Source organism: Conger conger, chromosome 2 (genome assembly GCF_963514075.1).
Source record: "Conger conger chromosome 2, fConCon1.1, whole genome shotgun sequence".
Taxonomy (NCBI): domain Eukaryota; kingdom Metazoa; phylum Chordata; class Actinopteri; order Anguilliformes; family Congridae; genus Conger; species Conger conger.
The window spans coordinates 78,482,749-78,506,874 of record NC_083761.1 but is presented as its reverse complement, the minus strand read 5'-3'; the positions used below and the strand labels follow the sequence as shown (position 1 = coordinate 78,506,874).

The window sequence follows — 24,126 nt, the reverse complement described above, 5'->3', positions numbered from 1 at the left end:
TTACAGAGTGATAGTGTGTGTGATAGTGTGTGTGTTACAGTGTGATAGTGTGTGTGTATGTATGATAGTGTGTGTGTTAGTGTGATAGTGTGTGTGTGTGTGTGTGTGTGTGTTAGTGTGACAGCGTGTGTGTGTGTTAGTGTGATAGTGTGTGTGTGTGTGTGTGTGTGTGTGTGTTAGTGTGATAGTGTGTGTGAGTGTGTCGGTGTGTGTGAGTGTGTGTGTGTGTGTTAGTGTGATAGTGTGTATGTGTGAGTGTGTGTGTGGGTGTGTGTGTTAGTGTGATAGTGTGTGTGTTTGTGTGTGTGTGTGTGTGAGTGTGTGTGTGTGTGTGTGTACGGTTATTCTCCTCCCAGTGGACACGTCTCTCCCAGAGGCCCTCTGTCCGACAGCATTCCTGGAGACAATGACGGGCATTCCTGGGAAAAAGATGATCCGAGACCTTCCGTTTCCTCCGCGCCCCCCCATCCTAAAGCCGCTGGCCTTCCATAAGGGGACAGAGCAGAGCTCCTCGGGTCCCGGGTCAGTTCTGCCAGAACTGTGAGTCATCCGTGCTGTCCCAGGTCCAGAGGGGCTGAGAGACACAGACACAGATGGGACACAGATGCCAATAATAATAGTGACGCTACTGTAAGTGGACTGCATTTATATAGCGCCTTTATCCAAAGCGCTGTACAATTGATGCCTCTCTTTCACCCATTCATACACACACACACACACACACACACACACACACACACACACACACACACCAACGGCAACTGGCTGCCATGCAAGGCACCAATCAGCTTGTCGGGAGCATTTGGCGGGTTAGGTGACTTGCTCAGGGACACTTCGACACACCCAGGGCGGGGGATCAAACCGGCAACCTTCCAACTGCCAGATGACCACTCTTACCGGCTGAGCTAATGCCGCCCCCATTGATAATGACAATAATAATAATAATAATAATAATAATAATGTGCAGCTGAATCTTTAGGGACCTAGCAACCAGAAGTAGCATTACAGATTCAAACCGACGGTCCAAACGTTCACAGCACAGACACACGTACACACACACACACGCACACACATACACACGCACACTCTCACGCGAAAAGCGCATTGGACTGCCGTGTTTTTATTTACGACCTGTTTCTGAAATCACTCTGAAAATACATTCCACTGCACCTACGGCAGTGCAAAGGGGTGTCAGGGGTCACCATGGAGACAGCAGAACCTCACATCTGTTGCAGAGTAGGAGTGAATGGGCAGGCATGATAGATAGATAGATAGATAGATAGATAGATAGATAGAGAGATAGATAGATAGATAGATAGATAGATAGATAGAATGAGAGAGAGGGCAGAAGAGTGTGAAAGAGAGAATGTCTGAGGATATGTTTGCCATAGCAGGCTCAGAACACACCCTTCCTGGGTATAAACCTGCTGACCTACAGAAGAGGAGGATAGGAATCTGTCCTTCAACCTCTCCTGTACAAACACTGAGAGCCAGGCTGCTGCTTTAACAGGGGTCAACACGCACACACACACACACATGCATGCAGACACACACACACTCATACACACACACACACATATACATGCACACAAACACATGCGCACAGGCATACACACACATACACACACACACACGTGTGCACACAGACTCACACACACGCTCACATGGACACACACATGCGTACACACACAGACATACACCCATATACACACACAAGTGTGCACACAAACACACACACACGCTCGCATACACACAGACACACACACACACACACACAGACATACACCCACATACACACACAAGTGTGTATGCACACACTCACAAACATTCTCACATGCACACACAAATGCGTACACACACACACAGATACACATGCAAACATACCTGTACATACACACACACTGCCCTGCACCTGGACTGGTGAACTGGCGACGCACTCAGCGACCAGGTGCACCATATGCAGCTGAGAATAGCCAGATATAACCTCCATTTCAGAGAGAGAGAGGCAGCACACACGCAGACATACACCCACACACACACACACACACACACACACACACGCTCACACGCACACACACTAAAACACACTCACACGCTCACACACTTGCATAGAATAGCCAGATATAAGCTCCATTTCAGAGAGAGAGGCACCACACACGCAGACATACACCCACACATACACACACACGCTCACAGTCACACACACACACACACACACACACACACACACACGCTCACACGCACACACACTCACGCACACACACTCACACGCTCACACACATGCATAGAATAGCCAGATATAAGCTCCATTTCAGAGAGAGAGGCACCACACATGCAGACATACACCCACACACACACACACACACACTCACATGCACACACACATGCATAGAATAGCCAGATATAACCTCCATTTCAGAGAGCGAGGCACCACACACGTAGTCTTGACAAATTTATTTGGACAAAAATGCTGACTCAATTAAAGCTATTTGGGGTTATTATGGCATTTATTCTGAATATTTGTGGATTTCAGTGGATTTAATTCCCAGAGCCATGAACAAAGACCACACACACACTTTGACACATACAGGCACACACACAAACGCACACATGGGTGCTTCCATAGCAAAACAAACATGCAGTACATGCACACAGACTGTCACTCACACCCACACACAAATCCACATGTACAGTACATGCACACATACATACAAATACAGACATGCATACTTAGTTACACACACACACACACACACACACACACACAGACACACACACACGCACTCACTCACTCACACACACGCGCACGCACTCACTCACTCACACACACACATACACACACACTCTCACACACACACACACACACATACATACACACTCACTCACACACACACACAGTCACACGCACACACACACACACACACACATACATACACACTCCCATACACACACATATACACACACACACTCTCACTCACACACACACTCTCACACACACACACTCACTCACACACACACATACACACACACTCTCACACACACACACACACACACACATACATACACACTCACTCACACACACACACAGTCACACGCACACACACACACACATACATACACACTCCCATACACACACATATACACACACACACTCTCACTCACACACACACACACACTCTCACTCACACACACACACACACACACCCCCATTAGATTTACGGGCACTGCCACAGCGCACACACACTGCGGCTCGTTCGTCACTCAGCGCAGGGGTAAAGAATGGAGAGCAGAGCGGAGGGCAGACAGGGCAGTAAAACCTCCGCCCCGTAGTTCTGCTCTTTGTCTTTGACCCTGTCTAGAGCTTTCTGTTCCCCCCACCCGGAGCCCACCCAGTGCCTCTCAGACCGACTCTTATTTACTGTACTGTGCCAGACTGCTGTCCGAGCCCAGCTCTGCCCCTGTCTGAACGTAACTGCATCTAGCGTGAGCAGTCACACACACACTGGTACATTTCTATATACAGCAGGAGAGAGGGCACTGGGTGGGGTACATAATGGGGCACATATATATGGGCAGCCTGTAGCGTAGGTAAGGTAAATGACTGGGACAGGCAAAATGTGTGGTTCAAATCCCGGTGTAGCCACAATAAGAAGCCGTTGGGCCCTTGAATAAGGCCCTTAACCCAGAATTGCTCCAAGGGATGATTGTCTCCTGCTTAGTCTAATCAACTGTACGTCACTCTGGATAAGAGTGTCTGCCAAATGCCAATAATATGTTTGGGTTTTTTTTACTGTACCAGACTATTGGCCAAACCCAGATCAATGAGAGAGGGAGGTGAGTGATATCTACAAAACTTTGCATTAATAAATAGTTTGTGTCAGTACATTACTTACATTACACAAACAGTTTCCCAGGTGGAAATTCCTCAAGATCATCAATTCTAGACCACGATCATGTTCTCTTTATTTGAAGATCGTCAAACTGGCAACAAGATCATTGAGATAGCAATATTAATCGTTCTCCTTGAAACGTTCAAAACTGACTCTATGCCAAAACCTATTGGGAACAATGAATGGATAGCGCAACACTGCCATCTAGTGTTTAGATCTTAGCAATACTGTATTCAGCTGTGCACTAAACTTTCAGCATCTAACACCAATCTTTTCCTGCAACCATGCCCAGAGCGGTATCAATAAGTCCCCGGACCCCCCAGTGTTCGCCCTCCTCTCCCAAATCATCTCCCCCCTCCCCATCACCAAACTCCCCATCACCCCCCTCCCACTCATCTGATCCCATCCCTGTCTGCCCCACAGACCCGTTTGGTTTGGAATTACAGTACATATTCTCACAACCAGTGTCGTCCCACTCAGGGGAAGCACAGGGGAAAGCGTTTTTCCTGTTACTTGTGGTGGATATATTTCCATAATCACATCGTTTATTATTTTTATTCTGTATTATTTCATCTACAATATGTTGTCTTTATAATTGGCTGCATGTAAAGCACATTTAGCTACATTATAGGTATGAAAGGTGCTAAACATAGGCTAAATAAAGATTATTATAGATTAATAATAATAATAATAATAATAATCATAAAATAATAATAATAATAATAATAATAATAATAATAATAATAATAATAATAATAATATATTATTATGAATAATAATAATAATACATATGCCGTTAAATACAATACCTAATGTTCAAAAGGGTTCAAGCAGCAGTGAATGACTTGGGACAGGTATGACGAACGTGATAGCGTGGTTCATATGGCGTTGTACAACTTGTAACATTCCCTGCCGTAATTTTGTAATCGCAGGGATTTGGTGATTCCCACGATTGTACACTATACATTTCTTCATCGGATGACGAGGCAGCAACGCAAATGTAGCGCAAATGTACTCCCGTCCTGATTAGATAGCCTACTACATGAATAAAAATGCGTTAAATTATGTTTTTATTACTTTCAGTTTCATTAACCAAGTATATTCTAGAATAGTAATGTGATAATATCCTTGTATCCTTGTAGCTAAAAAACATAGCTAGCTACACTCAGTTCTTGCTCATCCTCCTTGTAGGTGTAAGTCTATGTGTTGCATGTATGGTGGTTTCGTATGTTTACATCTGTGGGTAGCCACATTCCATGTTTAAATAATCCAACCATGTTGCTAATCTTCAGTAACAGTAAACAGATTATTCATACTTTTTAAAAGTATTCTGTGATGATAGTCCTGGTGGCAATTCCAGTTTGGTGCCAGCCAACGTAGGTCCAGCGGGTTTGAAGCAGGTAGCTGGTTTAGAAAAGGCCAACGGTGACAACAAGATGGTTGATATAGCAACCATACTGGCAAGACCATATCCAGCTGACGTGGCACAGGTTGGTACAGACAACAGACCACCAGCAAATTCCAGATTCCATTTTAGGCTAGTTGCTGAAATTTCCACCATCATAAATTAATTTTGCGATTATTACGCAATCCATATTACGTTACCTATACCAAAACTGATAGGCAGGCTGTGAAATGGTCTACTATCTTAATATTGAAGATCGGGGGGGCAGCGTGGTTTTTAACCAATGCAGCTGTTATTATACAATACCGAAATTATTTCCATTTACTAAAAAAAAATTAAAATTCCCATTAGCACCCTCTAATGTCTGAAACTAGATAAACTAGGAAACGTTGAAAGCAGTCGCTACCGGTCACGTGGCCGTATCTTGTTTGTTTCTGTAAATGATCCATGATCCGAGAATTCTCTTCGCCTGTTTTGCAACTTGCAGCGTTCCTCTAGCAAGAGTATATGGCGATATTATTTTCACAGACATCCCCCTGCGCCGTAGTGTGTACTTCTGGGGAAGTGTCACTCGCGAAGTGGGACCTAAGGTCACCCGAGGAAAGGAACCTAACTAAGGGAATAAGGAACCTAACTTTCAGTATTGTCAGCAAATCTGCTCCGAGCGGACACTGCTGATACAGCCGATGTTTCCCTGCCTAGAAGTTCGCAATCTGGACTGCACTGTTGTCCTCTGACACAACTAGCTACTTAAAGACTGTGAAGTTGTTATAACCATTGGATGTCGTAAATATTGCTTTAACGCAGAAATGTTGCAGATCGGAGATGGGATTGCTTGTTTCTCGTTGTTGTTCGTCGTGGTGCTCCTCGTAACCAGGAGTGCAGTTTCTTCCGCCATCCTGACAGCATCACTGTACTTCTTACTATTAATATTCCGCTATCCTCAAGTTCCCTCGAGTCGGGTGAGGCAGGTGTTACGACCCAGTAAGACGGTCAAAAACAGCGGCGTCTCTGTGGTGGCTCATCGGGGTGGTGGACACGACGCTCCGGAGAACACACTTGCGGCGATTCGGGAGGTAGGGAATATTACTTTCGTTTCTTACTTTTTAACCATTAAATTACTAATAGATCTATAATTAACGCCAACGTGGAGGCTAACTAATAAGCACTACCTCCATTGAGACGAGAAATGTAAAGGTAATGCTAGTTATCATGAGCATCGGTAATAGCTAAGTAATCGGCCTACAAGATACGATAATAAGCGTTCTACTGCTAACGCAGTGACACGACAATAATGTGTGAAAGGACCACTTGCAAACATTATTGTCTTGTCACTGCAATTACCGTTCTTTAAAAGAACAATACATACTGTAATTCAGTAGAATATGAGACCTAAAAAATCTGAATCTTATATTCGCTGGGGGAAACCTGTAGGTACACTCATTCGTATTGCCAGTTTGTGACTTTTACCGATGAATATCTGTACTGCAAATGCTATCTGTCTGGTGGCTATGTATTCCTTTCACAATGACGAATAACTGCTAAATGGTGTCAGGCTTATGTCAGTATTTAAACAATGGCTCTATAAATATACAACCTATATGACTGACAGCTCAGCTGGATCAGATCCAGCATAGCCACTGTACCGGTGAGCAGATATAGCCATGCATTAAACTGGATATATGTTGACACAAACACACATACCCATGGTATGCATGTAAACCCCCAAACCCCCTTATGCCCTGGAAAAACAGTCTTGGATCACCAGTAAATACAGGGCAGTGGTTTAATCATCACTGTGTTTGTATGTGTGTTGATGTGTGTGTTAACTAGCTGTATTATGTGTGCTGGAGAGGGAAAGGTGATTTCTACACTGGGTTTTGGTAAAGTATGTTTTGGCCGACACTGGTCATGGGGAGCTTTTAATTGCTTGTTGATTTTAACCCAAAATTGCCAACAAATCTGGCCCCATGGGTCAATTTAGTGTTGAGTAACCAGCATAACGTGTGGCTCCACTGGGATATCCTTTTCTGGGATATTCAATTTCCTCTCTCTCTCTCTCTCTCACCCTCTCTCTCTCACCCTCTCACCCTCTCTCTCTCTCTCTATCTCTCTCTCTCTCTCTCACCTCTCTCTCTCTCTCTCTCTCTCTCTCTCTCTCTCTCTCTCTCTCTCTCTCTCTCTCTCACCAGGCTAGTCAGAATGGGGCCACTGGAGTGGAGCTGGACCTGGAGTTCACGGCCGATGGGGTCCCGGTGCTGATGCACGACGAAACCGTGGACCGGACCACCGACGGCTCCGGAGCGCTGAGCAACATCAGCTTCTCTGAGCTCAGCAAGCTGGACGCCTCGGCCAAACACAGACTCAGGTGGGGCCCTTTGCACAGACCCAGATGGGACCCCCAAACACAGTCTCAGGTGGGACCCCCAAGTACAGACTCACATGGGGCCCCGAACACAGACTCAGGTGGGAGATATCCATTAATGAGAGCAGTGTCACTGAGCAGGACGTCCATGCTTTCAGTCTTTGGGAATCTGGTGTAGTCAGAACTAAGTTACATTATACAAAGTTCAACTGAGGCAAGTAGAGGCAAAGGAACCATATAACATGGATAGTTTAGGCAGTGAATAATATAGAGTAGGTGACTTATATAACCATAAGGAAGGATAAGAAATATGGGTCAGTCAGGGCAGTAAGTCCCATTGAGTTATGGAATATGGATAATAGATAAATCATTAATGAACAGTTTTTACACAATGTTTTGTAACCCCGTTTACAGAAGAATAGCGATCGACACATGAAATGGAGAAGGCAAATAAAGCAGTAAAAACAATAGCACCTGTGTCAGCAGAGAACAGGCCGAATTCAGGAGAGAGGGGTGTCCCGTTTAGAGTGGACTCAGCGGGTGCTGCCTTAAATACACAAAAAAAAAAACAAGGCGAAGGAAATGGGGCAATGCTAAAAATGGAGTGGGCACTTTTGTTTTTTGTGCCCACAGGGAGAGGTTTCGGGGGGAGAAGGTTCCCACTCTGCAGGAGGGAGTGGAGGAGTGTCTCAGGCACCAGCTGACCATTTACTTTGATGTCAAAGGTCACGCAGACGAGGTGAGTGACCCTGGTGGCAGGTAGCCAGTGTGAATGTGAATGTGAATATCGCCATACTTCTGAACACAAGATCATCTGTGCATGCTGGGATACCACTGACCACCACGGCCTCATCCTCATGTTACTTGGGTGTTGCGAGTGTATTATCAGGCTGTTATAAAATGCAGTGGTTGGTTAATAGCAGTGATAAAATAACCAAATACCACAGATATGGCTTCCAATGCTTCTCGACAGTTATTACAGTTATTAAAGTCATACAGTGTTTGTGTGTGTGTGCATACAGTATGTATGTGCGTTTGTTTGTGTGGGTGTGCATACAGTATGTATGTGTGTTTGTTTGTGTGTGTGTGTGTGTGTGTGCATAAAGTATATATATATATATATATATATATATATATATATATATATATATATATATACGTACGTGCGTGTGTGTGTCTGCGTGCGTGTGTGTATGTGCGCGTGTGTGTCTGCGTGCGTGCGTGTACGTGCGTGTGTGTGCGTGTGTGTGTGTTACCCGACCTCCTTGTTGCCCCAGGCGGCCGCAGCTCTGAAGGCGGTGTACAGAGAGAACCCCGTCCTCTACAACTGCAGCATCGTCTGCTCCTTTGAGCCCTCAGTCATCTACAAGGTACGCTGGGGGCGGGCCCTGCACAGCTGCTCTCACGTCATTGGGGGGATGTCACTGATTGATTAGCATCTCGTACACTACAGCCAATCGGGGAGCTACGGAAGTGCCCCCGCTGACAAGTTGGCAGTGAAAGTAAGCTCAGCGGGAACGATAAAAAGGTCTGAACGCATCACAAAACATACAAATGTACGACAATAGTAATCGTAATTTACAAATGAAAAGTGACAATCACATTTAAGTCATCCATTGACACGTGTGTGAGAGAGGCAAATGGCGGTGGATGAACACATTTAGTGGCGCTTTAAGCGCTTAAATAAATTCTCCTGCCCTCACCGTGTCTCAGATGCGGCGGGCGGACCCGGACGTGGTGACGGCGCTGACACACCGCCCCTGGAGCCTGAGTCACCTGGGCGACGGCACGCCGCGCTTCTCGTCGCCGTGGAAACATCACTGGATGCAGGTGCTCGACGTCGTGCTGGACTGGGCCCATCACAACCTGCTGTGGAACCTGTGTGGGGTCTCCGCCTTCCTGGTGCAGAAGAACTACATCTCCCAGTGGGTGCACCACACCTCAGTACTTAAATACATACATCTACCTATTCACCCTAGCAGCCGTAGTCATATGCGACTATCGTATATAGTCGCAGTAAGTTTTTTTTATTTCTTCTGATTTATGAGCCCAGCAGATGCGCGTAAGCAGAGCAGTTTGAAGGCTGGCGTGTTTGTAAGGGGATAGGTCCGTGCTGTAGGAGAGGCATGGCCAGCGCACAGGCATGCGGACGAACAGGCACCGGGCTGAAGGAGCTATTCGCACGGGATGACATCACAATCCCACGTGTGCGTTTCAGTTCCGCGATAGCTGAACCGGCCTGTTACCCAGCTATGCGAAGTCTGCCATCGGCAGGAGGATCAGCGAACTCGCTAACTAGAAATAAATATCTGTATAATGTTGGGGCAGCCTGTAGCCAGGTGGCAAAGGTGCTTCACTGGGACCTGGAGAGTTGGTCTGGAGAGTTGGTCGGGAGAGTTGGTCGGGAGAGTTGGTCTGGAGAGTTGGTCTAGCGAGAATAAGATCCATGGCAAGGCCATTAACCCCACATGGGGGGGGGGTCGGTCTAATCAACTGTTAGTCACATTTGGATAGAAGTGTCAGCTAAACTGTAATGTATGATTTCACCCAGTCTATGATTTGGCCCAGTCCTACAGCTCTATGATTTGACCCAGTCCTACAGCTCCATGATTTGGCTCCTCGTGCCGAAGCGCAGTCTTCGCTGCACTGCTTCCCGTTTTGAAACGTGGGGGGGCGTTAATTTCTCCCCGTGGCTGCCGTTTTTACATCGCACCACGTAGCGGTTTCATCCGTGCTGTGTGTACGAGAGAGACGCAGTCCCGTCCAATCGGTGGCGGTCTGCCGTCCCTAAAGACCTGAGCCTGAGGGGAAGCTCCGCCCAGGCTGTCCACACATCTGCTGTACGGGGTTAACATGGAGAGGAACACACACAGTCCACAATGGCTGCTAGCTGATGCTCCTGCTCAAAACTTGCGGTATGTTTGCTGAAGTAATTCGGTCATCTCTGTGTTCCACCTGAGAAGCCAACCCACAACCTCTGAGATTTTACGATACAACACTGTGTTCAGACTCCAGCTGAATACTGACATGACTGTCCCTGGGCTGAGTATACATTGTTAGTAATCAACTGGGAACCAGAGCTGCAGTGACATTAACCCACATTAATCTCTCTCTCTCTCTCTCTCTCTCTCTCCCCCCCTCTCTCGCTCTCCCCCCTCCCTCTCCCTCTCCCTCCCTCTCTCTCTCTCTCTCTCTCTCTCTCTCTCTCTCTCTCTCTCTCTCTCTCTCTCTCTCTCTCTCTCTCTCTCTCTCTCTCTCTCTCTCTCTCTCTCTCTCTCTCTCTCTCTCTCTCTCTCTCTCTCTCTCTCTCTCTCTCTCTCCATCTGTAGGGCCTATGTGCAGTACTGGGCAGACAGAGGAGTTGAGGTGGTGAGCTGGACCATTAACACGGCGGTGGAGAAGCAGTACCACCAGCACCTGCTCAACATCAGCTACATCACCGACAGCCTGAGGGAGGACTGTGAGCCTCACTACTGATCAAAGGTGCACACACACTCACTCACTCACTCACACACACACACACTCACACACACAGACACACAGACAGACACACACACACACACACACACACACTCACTCACACACACACTCACACACACAGACACACAGACACACACACACACACACACACTCACTCACTCACTCACTCACTCACTCACTCACTCACTCACTCACACACAGACACACAGACAGACACACACACACACACTCACTCACACACACACACACACACACACAGTCACACACACACACAGTCACACACACTCACACACAAACACTCACATACTCACTCACACACTCACACACACACACACACACACTCACACACACACTCACACTCACACACGCACACGCACTCACACTCACACATCACCGACAGCCTGACCGATGATAGGGAACAGCAGGGAGCGTGCACGCACGCACACACCCACACACTAGCCACTGATTATAGCAGTACACCATGCACATCAGAAACACAATTTCATAAGACTCCATTTCAAAGCCAAAAAGTCCCTCCACTTTCACCATATCTCATACAGTTTTCACCTGTATGAACTCATGAGCACTACTGCAGGTAAAGGGCTTCTTGCCCCATACACAAATGTTTACTGGCTGCTTCCGTTCATGTGACCTGTCCTCATGCAGACAGGTGAGTTTCAACCAAGTTCTAAAGCAAAATCACACATGTAAACACAGGGAGTTTAAGGGATTCTCTATAGCCTTCAATATTACCTCAGAACTGTCGTGTACAGTATATACGAATATGAATGGAACCATTTGGTAACCCTTTACTTGAACCCCGTTATGCATTATACTGTCACGTTGAGTATGTGACGAGGCCATGACCGGTCCTAATCGTGAATGGCAGCTCATGACCGATGTCATAACCCCATCATAATATATGCAGTGACCATTTTGTAAAAAAATTTATATTTGCTGTATAATTATGGGAGGACAATCATCTTGAGCTGTAACGTACTGTTATGGCAGGCTATGATAGGTGAGGCATCCTACATGTCTGAAATAATTCAATTAATTAACTAAACTCTTTAACTGGCAAGTGGGCATAGTGAGCCATAATATGCAAAATGGGGTAATTATTGGATGTTCACACAGGAAGAGGTCACATGATTCTGAGGAGCCTCCAATCAGATTTACTGGAAGCTAAAGAACTCTCCCAATTGCATTCTGTTGCTGCTTTTATGGACTTTTGGGTTATTTGCTTGTGACGTGCAGACTATAGAGGTGTGGGGAATGCGCGTTCAAAGAAGGCTAATGAATATTCTTCCATGTAACTCTGAGCTAAATTATGTGGATTGTAACTGTTACTATCTTAGCAGAGTTTAAGAGCTATTTCACACAATGTAAGAAATACAGTGCCTATAGAACATCATCATACCCCTTTGAAATAGTTAATTTATTTGTCGTGCAGCCTGAAATCAAAACCCATTAAAAAAATGGGCTTTATTTACAAATTTTCCCTTACAACATCAAACTAACGCCAACATCAAGGGCCTCAGTTCAATGAATAAAACATTAAAACCTAGAATATCAGGGTTGGAAATGTCATCAGCCTCCCTGACTTAATACTTTATAGAGCCACCTTTTCCTGTAATTACAGCCATCTTTCTGGGGTGCGTTTCCCAATACCGGTGTCTCTTGAGCGCTTTGCGAAGACTCTCTAAGGTATACCTTACTAAAGTTGTTTACTTTTCTATGTGTGTTCCCCGAACTATCACTTAGGCGGTTGCTTAAGGGATAGCTTCTACGTGCGACCTTACTAGGCCCATCGACTCACTAATATCGATTATGCACTCCATGCAGCGACTGCTTGAATGCGTTATGAGAGAAAGTAGTGTTGTTTATGAATAAAACCGTGCAGGCATACTTTAAAATATTGCATTTATCACGACTATATACGAATATATTAATAGAATTAAAAACTTACAAACAAAATTATCCAACCGTATATATAATATTTGCCAAATTTTATTTACGATTAGTGATACGGTTTGTGGCTACGCCATCTAGGAATACGCCTTCTTTGGCGTGTCATGTTTTATTTACATTATTTTAATATCTTTTGTGCAATTGAAATTGTACTTCCCTGTAGGGTCTTTCAGCGCACTTAGCCCTGGTTATGGGTATGCACTCTGTTGTACGTCGCTCTGGATAAGAGCGTCTGCCAAATGCCAATAATGTAATGTAATCTTTGCCAAAAGAAAAAATGAATAAATGGTAATGGATAAACATCGCTCCAGTCGGAAATTGTCAGTTTATGAATATCATTTAAAAGGCAATTAGGCAACATGGTCAATAAAGTGCAACATGAATCCTTCGTAATGTACTATTTTATTATTTGCATGAAAACAGTGCCATTAATGTGGTATTTTAGTAATATTATTAGCTAACTACAACTGTAGAATTATTAGTGTACATATTGCTTAACAGATTGAGATGTCGCCAAGAGCAACAGCTGGTTTCAGAGACTTGCAGTTGTAACAGTGGTTGCCACTAGCGGAGTGAGCTTGTAACGGTCTAGAAATGTGGTATGTCTCTTTAAGAGTTGATGTTTGGGTTGCGTGTGTGCGTAAGCAACGTCACTGCCCCGCGCTTGGCGCGAAGGTCGGAGAGTTGAGCGTTCGCCTACCGACAAAGAGGACAGCTATTACACATTCTATATTTCTCTTTTATTGTTATGATTTCTAACGGTGATGTTTTGACGTGTGGCTTCTATTCTACATTTATATATATGAATAGTGTCCACACGTCAAAACATCACAAAACATCTTTGTCGGTAGGCGAACTCTCAACTCTCCGACCTTCGCGCCAAGCCCGGGGCAGTGACGTTGCTTACGCACACACGCAACCCAAACATCAACTCTTAAAGAGACATACCACATTTCTTGACCGTTACAAGCTGACATTATCGCTAAGGTATAGCTAAGAGTGGTCTGGACCAACCTTACGAAAAGTACGAGGTACATAAGGTATACTTAGCTAAGAGCGTTTCGAGAAACACGCTGAATCATTAAGGTAGAGCTTAAGGTACAACTTACGAACAATGTAGTGTTAAGAAGGCTTCGGGAAATGCACCCCTGTTTGGATATGTCTGTGCTAGTTTTGCACACCTAGATTGGGGAATATTTTGCCATTCTTCCTTCCTTGCAAGTTCAGTAAAATTCTATGGTGAGCAGGAATAGTCTGCTTTCTTCAAGTCCATCGGATTTAAGTCAGGGCTCTGACTTGGCCACTCAAGAACATTCACCCTCCCATCCTTAAGCTACTGCGTTGTGCTTTTGCCAGTATGTTTAGGATCACTGTTGTGTTGGAAGGTGAATGACCTGCCCATCTTCAGCTGTTTAGCAGAGGGACGCAGGTTTTCCTCCAGAATTTGGGTGTACTTGGCAGCATCTATTTTCCCTTCAATCCCGACCAATTGCCCAGTCCCCACTGAAGGGAAGCACCCCCATAACATAATGTTGCCACCGCCATGCTTCACAGTAGGTATGGTGTGTTTTGGGTGGTGTGCTGCGCTTGGTTTTCGCCAAACACAGCGCTTGGAACTCAGTCCAAAAAGGACTTATCTGACCATAGCACCTTTTGCCACATGGCATCAGAATCTTCTAGGGGTGTTTTTGCATAGCGTACATGAGACAGAGTGTGGCACTTTTTTAGAAAAGGCTTCTTTCTTGCCACCCTACCATACAGGCCTGCTTTGTGTAAAGCTTGTGAAATTGTTGTCACATGCACAGATTGACCAGTCCCAGCCATAAAGACTTGTAAGTCCTTCAAAGTTGCCTTTGGCCTCTTGGTAGCTTCTCTGATCAATGTCCTCCTGGCTCGGTCATCCAGTTTGGATGGGCGGCCCGATCTAGGCAAGGTGTTGGTGGAGCCATACACTTTCCACTTCTTAACGATGCTCTGGATGGCACTCAAGAGGGATGGCTAAAGCCTTCAAAATCTTTTTGTAACCTTCCCCTAACGTGAGGCCTTTTGAAAGCACTTTCCTAACCATGGTGAATTATTTGCAGTAACATGCACTACTAGTAGTGGAATCTTGAAGAAACTGCTGGTTTTATTCTGAAATAATCAAAACCACTACTACTACCACAATAGATGTCAGAGTGTTTGATCTGGAAGTTGATTGGTTGCACCTGAGCAAGTTTATAATGGTATACTCTTAAGGGGCTGATCACTTAACCAAACTATGCATTTCACCAATTAATTTTTAAGAATTGTGCAGAATGTTTCAAAATGTTATGTTCACTTTGATGTTGAGGGTTATAATGTGTACATACAGCTCAAAAAAGGTCAATTTATTTTAATGCAATATGGCAAATATGACAGAAGGTAAACATTTTCACACGGTATGATGACTTTCCATAGGCACTGTATGCTGCCACTGATGTTTGGGACTGAAATAGTTCTACTTCTTTGACAATGTGTTTTTCCAATTTTCTGATTCTTTTTGTCTCATTCTTGTATGTTAGTTTAACAAATTGAAGTGGTATTTCACACCACTACTTGGCTAAGATTGTGTTGGTATGTTTTATAGTGAATAAAGACATTTTAAAAAACATGATTGTATAGCATTAATAATCATACAACTTATGCACCTGAAATGGAACATCAAAGAACTAGGCTGGAACTAGCATGGAAAAGTACTGTGCAGCTGTTTTCTCAATGGAGGTATGTGCTTTCATTAGATAAGAGATAATCACACCAATGTGATCAAGTTCACATGTCTCTAATTTTCTCTTTCTCATCAGAATGCTAGATTGTCTTTTAAGGATTTTGCTAGTTAGAGCCTATGTATTTTACAATGTGCAAATTGTTAGATCTTATTTGTTGATTAGAATTGGGCCTTTATTAAACACAGTTGAATAATAATAATAATTCTGGAATGCTTTAATACCCTGTCAGTTCTCCAAATTATATGTGGTTTGGGATTAGTTTGGATGAACAGAGAACACTGCTGAACAACATACATTTTTTATTTTCTTTTTTTTTTTTTGTATGAAAGAAGGTTTACAAAGGAACACATGATGCAATATCAGAATTCACCCTGTGTTTGGCTCCATTGTGGGGCTGTTTATTGTGAAAGTGACTCAAAACTCAAAATCACCTGACTGAAAATGATCCGCCTGATGTAACTGGGTTGTTGTGTTTTGACCGTTACTTGTTTTGGTTTAGGCCTGCCCAGGGGGCAGTGTACGCACAATCTGCCCACTTAATACAGCTCTAATGTGGAGCAAGTACACAAGCATACACTGTGGGTCTCCAGTTATAGGCGCACACTTGAAAACACTTCCCTCAATAGGACCAATATGTGACTGCTGTCCTTATCAAGCTGCTAAATGCTAAAGTCATCTTACAATGGGGCTAGGTTAGCCTAGCTGAGAGTCACCCAAATCTTTTTGTTCCTTTCGACTCTTAAGCGAGCTTATGCAGTCACTGAAACGAAATGAGAACTCCCTTGTGCTGGCTTAAACTTCTGAACTAGAATCGAGGACAAAGTGCACCCTGGCTTTTGGCTGCTATCTCTATTTTCGTTGACGCTAAGCGAATTGCAAGCACCACGTAGTATGCATCGTAGTATGCATAGTTGCATGACGTTGATGGCTTGTGTGACCAGCCTAGTCATTCTCAATTCTGCAGGTTTCATTCATTTTTGACCCAGTGTAGGAAGACTGCCCTATAATAAGAAATCAAGTAACCATACAGATTTAAAATTTTTGTTCTTTAAGAAGCACATTTCCCAAATGTACCCTAAAAGTAAAATAATGTTAAATTTAGGCATTAATGAGTAGCTTACCTATTTCAAGCAAAGACATACAATTATATATTGCTGAAGAGAGGTATTTTTGTACCTATAGGGTACCACCCCAGAGACAAGCATTTGTACCTTATGGAGAACAGTGAGATGCATGACATTTGAAATGAGCTGCAACTGGTAGATCCATATTGCCTTCAAACCGAGATGCCATATCGTTGTTTGTAGTAGAACTTCACATTTAATATTGACTTAATCCTACATACAGTATAAAACATTTCATCTTCTTAATTGCTAGCACACATATTCAGTCAACTATGCCTATGTTACTAATTACACACACATATTCCTCCACTTATAGCACATTCAGATTTATATTTAATGATGCAGGACTTGCTAAGTGTCTTGTTCAAGAGTATTATAGGGGCCCATCCACACATTTTCACAGACAAACCCTCCTTGTTCGCAATAATAATAATAAAGTATAGTTTATATTATAAACAATAATATAACTATATATTACTAATTAAATAGTTTTCATTGCATGATGGCTATCTTGCTGTGATGCAGGTTAATTCAGTGAGTGTTCATTCGTCTAACAATGAACACCCAAAATAAGCATTTCATAATGCATTGCATGCTATCAGCAAATCTGCTTACGTCAGACAAACCAAATAGACGATTTGCCCCAAATACCGAAGACTCCACGCACCGCGATAGCTGGTTTAGACTGTCGTCCTGATTCAGCCTGTCTGAACCGCTTTAAACTGATCTGCAAATTATTTCTTACAAAACGCAATCAGTGTAGATTTAGCATTTGTAAGATATTTCTGCACTCCTTTAGTAAGGATATACAGAAGGCAGGCAGTGAACAGCTGCTCTTCAATTTAAAAATGCCTTTATGTGACACATTTGGTCATATATCCGCGCTTTTCCGAGGTAGGTAAGCATAAATTGTGCTGTTGTTGATAGTTCATGACTCAGTTGAATTTTGTTAAGTTCGTTTAAAAATGCCAATGTTGCCTGTCAGGGAAAATGTTCAACGACCAGTTGTATCGGACGCTTCCTGGTGCCAAACACACTCACATTTTCACAGGTACCGTACAACCAAGCGACGTGAACCTGAGTCCTGAGTCAAGCCGCGTGTGTGGAGGCGTGTGTTGGCTACGCGTCACTGGTGGGCTGGTTTTTATCGGCGTGCGCGGACAGCCTGAATGACTTTGGTTTCATCAGCACTGACGCTGCGCAGCGCCGACTCGGTTGCCCCCCAGAAGAGCAAAGTTAACTATTTTTCGGATATATACAGTGCAGTAACTTGCACAAGGACGACAGACCCGTCCAAACTAACTCGGATAGGCTACATAACTAAGGGCATTCCTCAGAATTGGGAGAGAACGCATGTTTGACCTACAGCAGGATAGACAGCGTGCGATCCGCGCTTACTTGGCAGCTGCCCATTCAGCGACTGAAACACGCTGAAACACCAGGATCGCTTCGGTGGCTTGGAAGCTACCTACGTTTGACAGGACGCGAAGTGGTGGGCCGACGCAGACCAGCTGACTTGGAAACACAAGCTGCGATATTTTTCCACTGTGGCTGCGTCAAGAGAACCCGACTGAAAAGGGGGATTGCTGGGATTTTACATAAAAAACTGCGACTTTTCCTTTTTGTAATCTGACGTCTAACAAAGGCGTACAACTGAACATTTTCCACTGTGCCACATTGAAATTAACACGGAATTTACTATCACATGATGTACACAATAACTAGAGGTCCAAGCAAACTTGTTACACAACGGAGAACAGGTGAGAACGCCATACGAGTGCTCATGCGCACACCGATTTGTGTCGACGACATTTGCTTGCTGTAGCGGTCGGGACTGGTCATTTTAACCACCAGTGATCCAACTCAGTCGTTATATCGTTTTGATTGTATTTATAGATGGCTAGTTAAGTAACGTGTTAATTTACAGCTAGTTGCATAAGTTAACGCCACAGCTTTTTATATAACTTGTGTCCACTGCCAAAACAACTGGCACGCTGAATTTTTTAGATTTGTAAAATAAATAAAAAATCCCAGCTAGATCTTAAACCGTAGCCCACATTATAGCCTATAACTTGCCTAGTCTGATACCGTTCAGAGTAATGCAGCACTGACATGATGGCCTATAGCTAATGTTATAGTTAGCAAGCCATGTGTGTTATAGGCAACCTTTGCTAGCCAGTCCAAATATCCATGTACAAACGATCAGCTGTTTTTCTCTTTCGTTTTGGAGGTCCCACGCAGCAGATTGAAAACAAAACCAACGATCTGAAACACAAACAGACCCCTTGGCCAGCGGCAAAGTAAGTTAGCCGATGTAGTTAACATGATGCTTTTACAACGGCTAGCTGAAGTTACAAAGATGCAAATGTAACACGTGGTTCTAGGTTAGGCAGCGTTGCAATTAAAAGCCTGAGTGAACTAACTAACTTACAGCGTTATTACAGTTTCGCCTCTTTTAGCCTAATGTTTAATTTGCATGCGAAGAAGCAGATCTAGTTGAACTACTTTCGTAGCTATGTTATTTAAACGACTAGAATGCCTATCAGGTCTTCATTAAACTGACACATTTCGACCTTGCTCTAGGGAAGGTTACAATGTAGCCAGGAAACTCGTTTGACCGAAACAAGTTTATTATAAACGCTCGCTAGCGTTAGCTATCCGAAAAGCATTTTAAATTAAAATCTGTCGACCTTCCAAGATTCGTAATATTATAAACTAGGCTACTAGTTTTGTAATAGTCTAAGCTGCTGGGGACATCGACAAATAATCTATCCCTATCTCTGACATGGTCCCTAAAGTACAACGTCTGCTGTCAATGGCAAATTTTCCTGCTCTGTTATGTTGCGTTGTAAGTTGACTAAATGTAACGAGTATAAAAGTTCAATGAAAACTGCCTTTGCCCCAAACCTGCCTGTCCTTCATAGTCGTGCTTCCGTCGCCACGGTAACAGAAGTGTGTACGGAAGTAGCCTCCGGCGTTGGAAACTGGGCTAGAGACGAGCGAGTCAGGATAGTTCCGAACTGTGTGTGCTAAACGTGACCTGGGGCTAACTACTTTTTCAGAAATGTCATGAATTTCGTACTATTAACCAGGATTTTTTTTATTTTAACAAAACGAATGTTTGCAAGTTTATTTACACCCAGGACACGTTTATACGTCTCATCTCGAACCACCAAATCAGTGTTCAATTAAAACGGACAATTATTGATTTATAAAATAAAATATTTTCTTTACACCAGGATAGCCTACCTCCATTATACGATGTCACCTGCAATGGTGTCACTCATTTTTGCCTCCCCATTTTTTCTGTCCCTGAAGTTTTCCTGCGCCCAAGCTGGTGTTTAACCGCTTGAACGGGAAGCGGTACCACACTCCAGCGGCCCCGCAGGTCGACAGGCAAGCCGAGTCCTTCAGCGCTGCTCACGAGGAGAATGTCAAGTTTGTATACGAAGGTGGGGCACGTCTAGTGCAGTGTTATAATCGCACTGCTACTGAAAATAATTTAATCGCCTTATTAGGGGGAGGGGGAGGGGGAGGGGAATTGTGTGTGTGTGTGCATCAAACCAAGATGCCATATCGTTGTTTGTAGTAGAACTTCACATTTAATATTGACTTAAACCTACATACAGTATGAAACATTTCATCTTCTTAATTGCTAGCACACATATTCTGTCATCATATTTAATGATGCAGGACTTGCTAAGTGTCGAGAGAGAGAGAGCGAGAGAGAGAACATGCGTACAGTTGTGAGTGAGTGAGTGAGAGAGAGAGAGAGTGAACATGCACATGCGTACGGGTGTGTGTGTGAGAGAGAGAGAGTGAGAGCATGAACATGCACATGCGTACGGGGGGGGGGGGGGGTGTGTGTGTGTGTGTGTGTGTGTGTGTGAGAGAGAGCGAGAGAGCGAGAGCGAGAACATGAACATGAACGCGTGTGTGTGTGTGTGTGTGTGTGTGTGTGTGTGTGTGTGTGTACACTCAGGGTTTCGGTGTCTCTGTTCCCTCAGCCTGGCAGGAGGTGGAGCAGCAGCTGGGCTCGGCGGGTCTCTGTGAGAACGGCCATCAGGAGCAGCAGCACAGACCAGTGCAGTACTCAGAGAAGAGTCCCAGCCCCGCAATGAAGAGTGAGTTACCTTCCTCCTCCTCCTCCTCCTCCTCTCGCTATCACGCTGCTGTTCTGAGTCTCATTCTCTCTCTCTCTCTCTCTCTCTCTCGAAAACCTCCTTCATTCCTCCTCTCTGTCTAACAGCGGGGTACACGCAGGCAGTGTCTAACTGGACAGGATTAGCATCTGCAAAAAATAATACATTTCAGAGAATAATAGCATTAAGGACAATAGGTGTGCGCACACACACACACACACACACACACACACACACACACCTCTGCCAATGCTTATAGATAGCTTGTCCTCTGGTAGACGGGTAGAAGAGTCATGATTTACACACTCAGACACACATTCCTGACCCCCTGACGTTTCAATGTGGCCCCCAGTTGGTGCTCCAAATCCTAACTGAACCAGTTATTCCGGTCAGATCACCCATGTGATCGTGTACCTGCTGCCCGAAGTGATCAGCGATTCAGAGCCGTTTGAATTGCGTGGGAGGAGCTGAAATGCCCTGTCCGATGATGATTGGTTGGGTGAAATATGACGAGCAGACCCCAGAACCAGACCATGTCTCTCTCTTCCTGGGGTTATTTTGAGGGGCTAGGAGAGCCGCAGGCCCCTGAGACGGACAGCTCAGTAACGTGACTGGGCCCGGCTCCCAAATTTAACACGGAGCAGAACTGGACCCACACATGTTCCCCTGACCTCTCTGCCATCCATTTTTCCTGAATGTTAACTAATCCATTTCACCACTGTGTTTTTAAATCTTATCATTCATTAACCGTGTCTTGTGTATACAGTCTACCGTTATCTTGTTCTCCATTTGTAGTCTCCAGCTACTCGTGCACTTTTTAAATATCACGTAAGGCAGCGCTACACAACTCCACGTCTTGCATGTCTGCAGGCATTCGCTTCAACCGTGCGCTACACCACCCGATTTCACCAATTAGCTTATCTGAACCAAGCGGCTAAAATAATTGGTGAAATCAGGCGGTGTAGCGCACGGTAGGAGCAAACACCTGCAGACACTGCGGCCCGCAGGACGTGGGGTTGAGTAGCGCTGCAGACACTGCAGGACATGGAGTTGAGTAGCGCTGCAGACACTGCAGGACATGGAGTTGAGTAGCACTGCAGACACTGTGCAGGATGTGGAGTTGAGTAGCGCTGCAGACACTGCGGGACGTAGAGTTGAGTAGCGCTGCAGACACTGCAGGACGTGGGGTTGAGTAGCACTGCAGGACGTGGAGTTGAGTAGCGCTGCAGGACGTGGAGTTGAGTAGCACTGCAGACACTGTGCAGGACGTGGAGTTGAGTAGCACTGCAGACACTGTGCAGGACGTGGGGTTGAGTAGCACTGCAGACACTGTGGCCCGCAGGACGTGGGGTTGAGTAGCGCTGCAGACACTGTGCAGGACGTGGAGTTGAGTAGCACTGCAGACACTGCAGGACATGGAGTTGAGTAGCACTGCAGACACTGTGCAGGATGTGGAGTTGAGTAGCGCTGCAGACACTGCGGGACGTAGAGTTGAGTAGCGCTGCAGACACTGCAGGACGTGGGGTTGAGTAGCGCTGCAGGACGTGGAGTTGAGTAGCACTGCAGACACTGTGCAGGACGTGGAGTTGAGTAGCACTGCAGACACTGTGCAGGACGTGGAGTTGAGTAGCACTGCAGACACTGTGCAGGACGTGGGGTTGAGTAGCACTGCAGACACTGTGGCCCGCAGGACGTGGGGTTGAGTAGCGCTGCAGACACTGTGCAGGACGTGGAGTTGAGTAGCACTGCAGACACTGCAGGACATGGAGTTGAGTAGCACTGCAGACACTGTGCAGGATGTGGAGTTGAGTAGCACTGCAGACACTGTGCAGGATGTGGAGTTGAGTAGCACTGCAGACACTGCAGGACGTGGAGTTGAGTAGCGCAAGCGCAAGGTGACCTTGTGTGTCCAGGAAGTACAATGTATTTATTCTAAGTTTAACCTGTGAAACCCTGTCCTGGATGTTGAGTAGAGGCGGCCTGTAGCGTAGTGGTTAAGGTACATGACTGGGACCCGCAAGGTCAGTGGTTCAACCCCCGGTGTAGCCACAATAAGATCTGTACAGCCGTTGGGCAGACACTGTGCAGGACGTGGAGTTGAGTAGCACTGCAGACACTGCAGGACATGGAGTTGAGTAGCACTGCAGACACTGTGCAGGATGTGGAGTTGAGTAGCGATGCAGACACTGCGGGACGTAGAGTTGAGTAGCGCTGCAGACACTGCAGGACGTGGGGTTGAGTAGCGCTGCAGGACGTGGAGTTGAGTAGCACTGCAGACACTGTGCAGGACGTGGAGTTGAGTAGCACTGCAGACACTGTGCAGGACGTGGAGTTGAGTAGCACTGCAGACACTGTGCAGGACGTGGGGTTGAGTAGCACTGCAGCACTGCAGCACTGCAGCACAGCCGTTGGGCCCTTGACTAAGGCCGTTGACCAAGGCCCTTGCACTAGGCCCTTGCACTGCTCCAGGAGAGTCTAATCAACTGTACATCATTCTGGATAAGAGCGTCTGCTAAATGCCATTAATGTAATGTAACCGTTCTCTCTCAGACTTTGTGCCCGTTGACCTGGACGAGTGGTGGGCCCAGCAGTTCTTGGCCAACATCGCCAACCTGTCCTGAGCGACAGTGAGAGGTGGCAGCAGGCCAGCGGCCAGGAGGCCAGGAGGCCTCTCGGGACCTGAGCTGACAGGAGGGTGGGCCGTCTCCCAGCTGCAGCACAGAGGGGCAGGGGCAGAGTTCGGGACACGCCCTAGCACCCCCCTCCCCCCACGATTGGCGTCGCCCGTGTGCGAAGCAACCCTGACATTTCCCAGTGCGCTATTTTACCATTCCTAGTGACCTCTGGCTACAGCCCTGCATCTGCTGACCTCTGTCCAGCTGGCCAATCAGGAGAAAGAAGATCTTTTTTTCTTCCTCCTTTTGTTTCTTGTGAAAGGCCCCTATGCTGTATGCTGAGAGCAATGTGTTTAACCTGGCTGGTGTTTACAAAAAACAAAAAAA

The 24,126-nt window shown here is 45.4% G+C and overlaps 2 protein-coding genes across 3 annotated transcripts; both read left to right on the top strand.

The window, feature by feature from the left end:
* The first annotated feature begins 5,727 nt into the window (after nucleotides 1-5,727).
* On the top strand, nucleotides 5,728-13,975 carry LOC133112420 (glycerophosphodiester phosphodiesterase 1-like). The gene is made up of 6 exons (XM_061222887.1): nucleotides 5,728-6,371; nucleotides 7,488-7,663; nucleotides 8,294-8,399; nucleotides 8,938-9,030; nucleotides 9,374-9,585; nucleotides 10,990-13,975. Exons 1-6 carry the CDS (start codon nucleotides 6,105-6,107, stop codon nucleotides 11,135-11,137), a joined length of 1,002 nt encoding a protein of 333 aa, XP_061078871.1. The 5' UTR covers nucleotides 5,728-6,104; the 3' UTR covers nucleotides 11,138-13,975.
* A 3,672-nt stretch (nucleotides 13,976-17,647) lies between these two features.
* LOC133112700 (MAPK regulated corepressor interacting protein 2-like) lies at nucleotides 17,648-24,125 on the top strand. Of its 2 annotated transcripts, XM_061222906.1 has the most exons (6): nucleotides 17,648-17,876; nucleotides 18,034-18,742; nucleotides 19,213-19,282; nucleotides 20,301-20,434; nucleotides 20,990-21,106; nucleotides 23,675-24,125. In XM_061222906.1, the coding sequence occupies exons 2-6, from the start codon at nucleotides 18,688-18,690 to the stop codon at nucleotides 23,743-23,745; spliced, it is 447 nt and encodes a 148-aa protein (XP_061078890.1). In that variant the 5' UTR covers nucleotides 17,648-17,876; nucleotides 18,034-18,687; the 3' UTR covers nucleotides 23,746-24,125. The 2 variants fall into 2 exon arrangements, with proteins under 2 accessions (XP_061078890.1, XP_061078892.1); XM_061222908.1 differs by lacking the exon at nucleotides 18,034-18,742.
* Nucleotide 24,126: the final 1 nt, after the last annotated feature.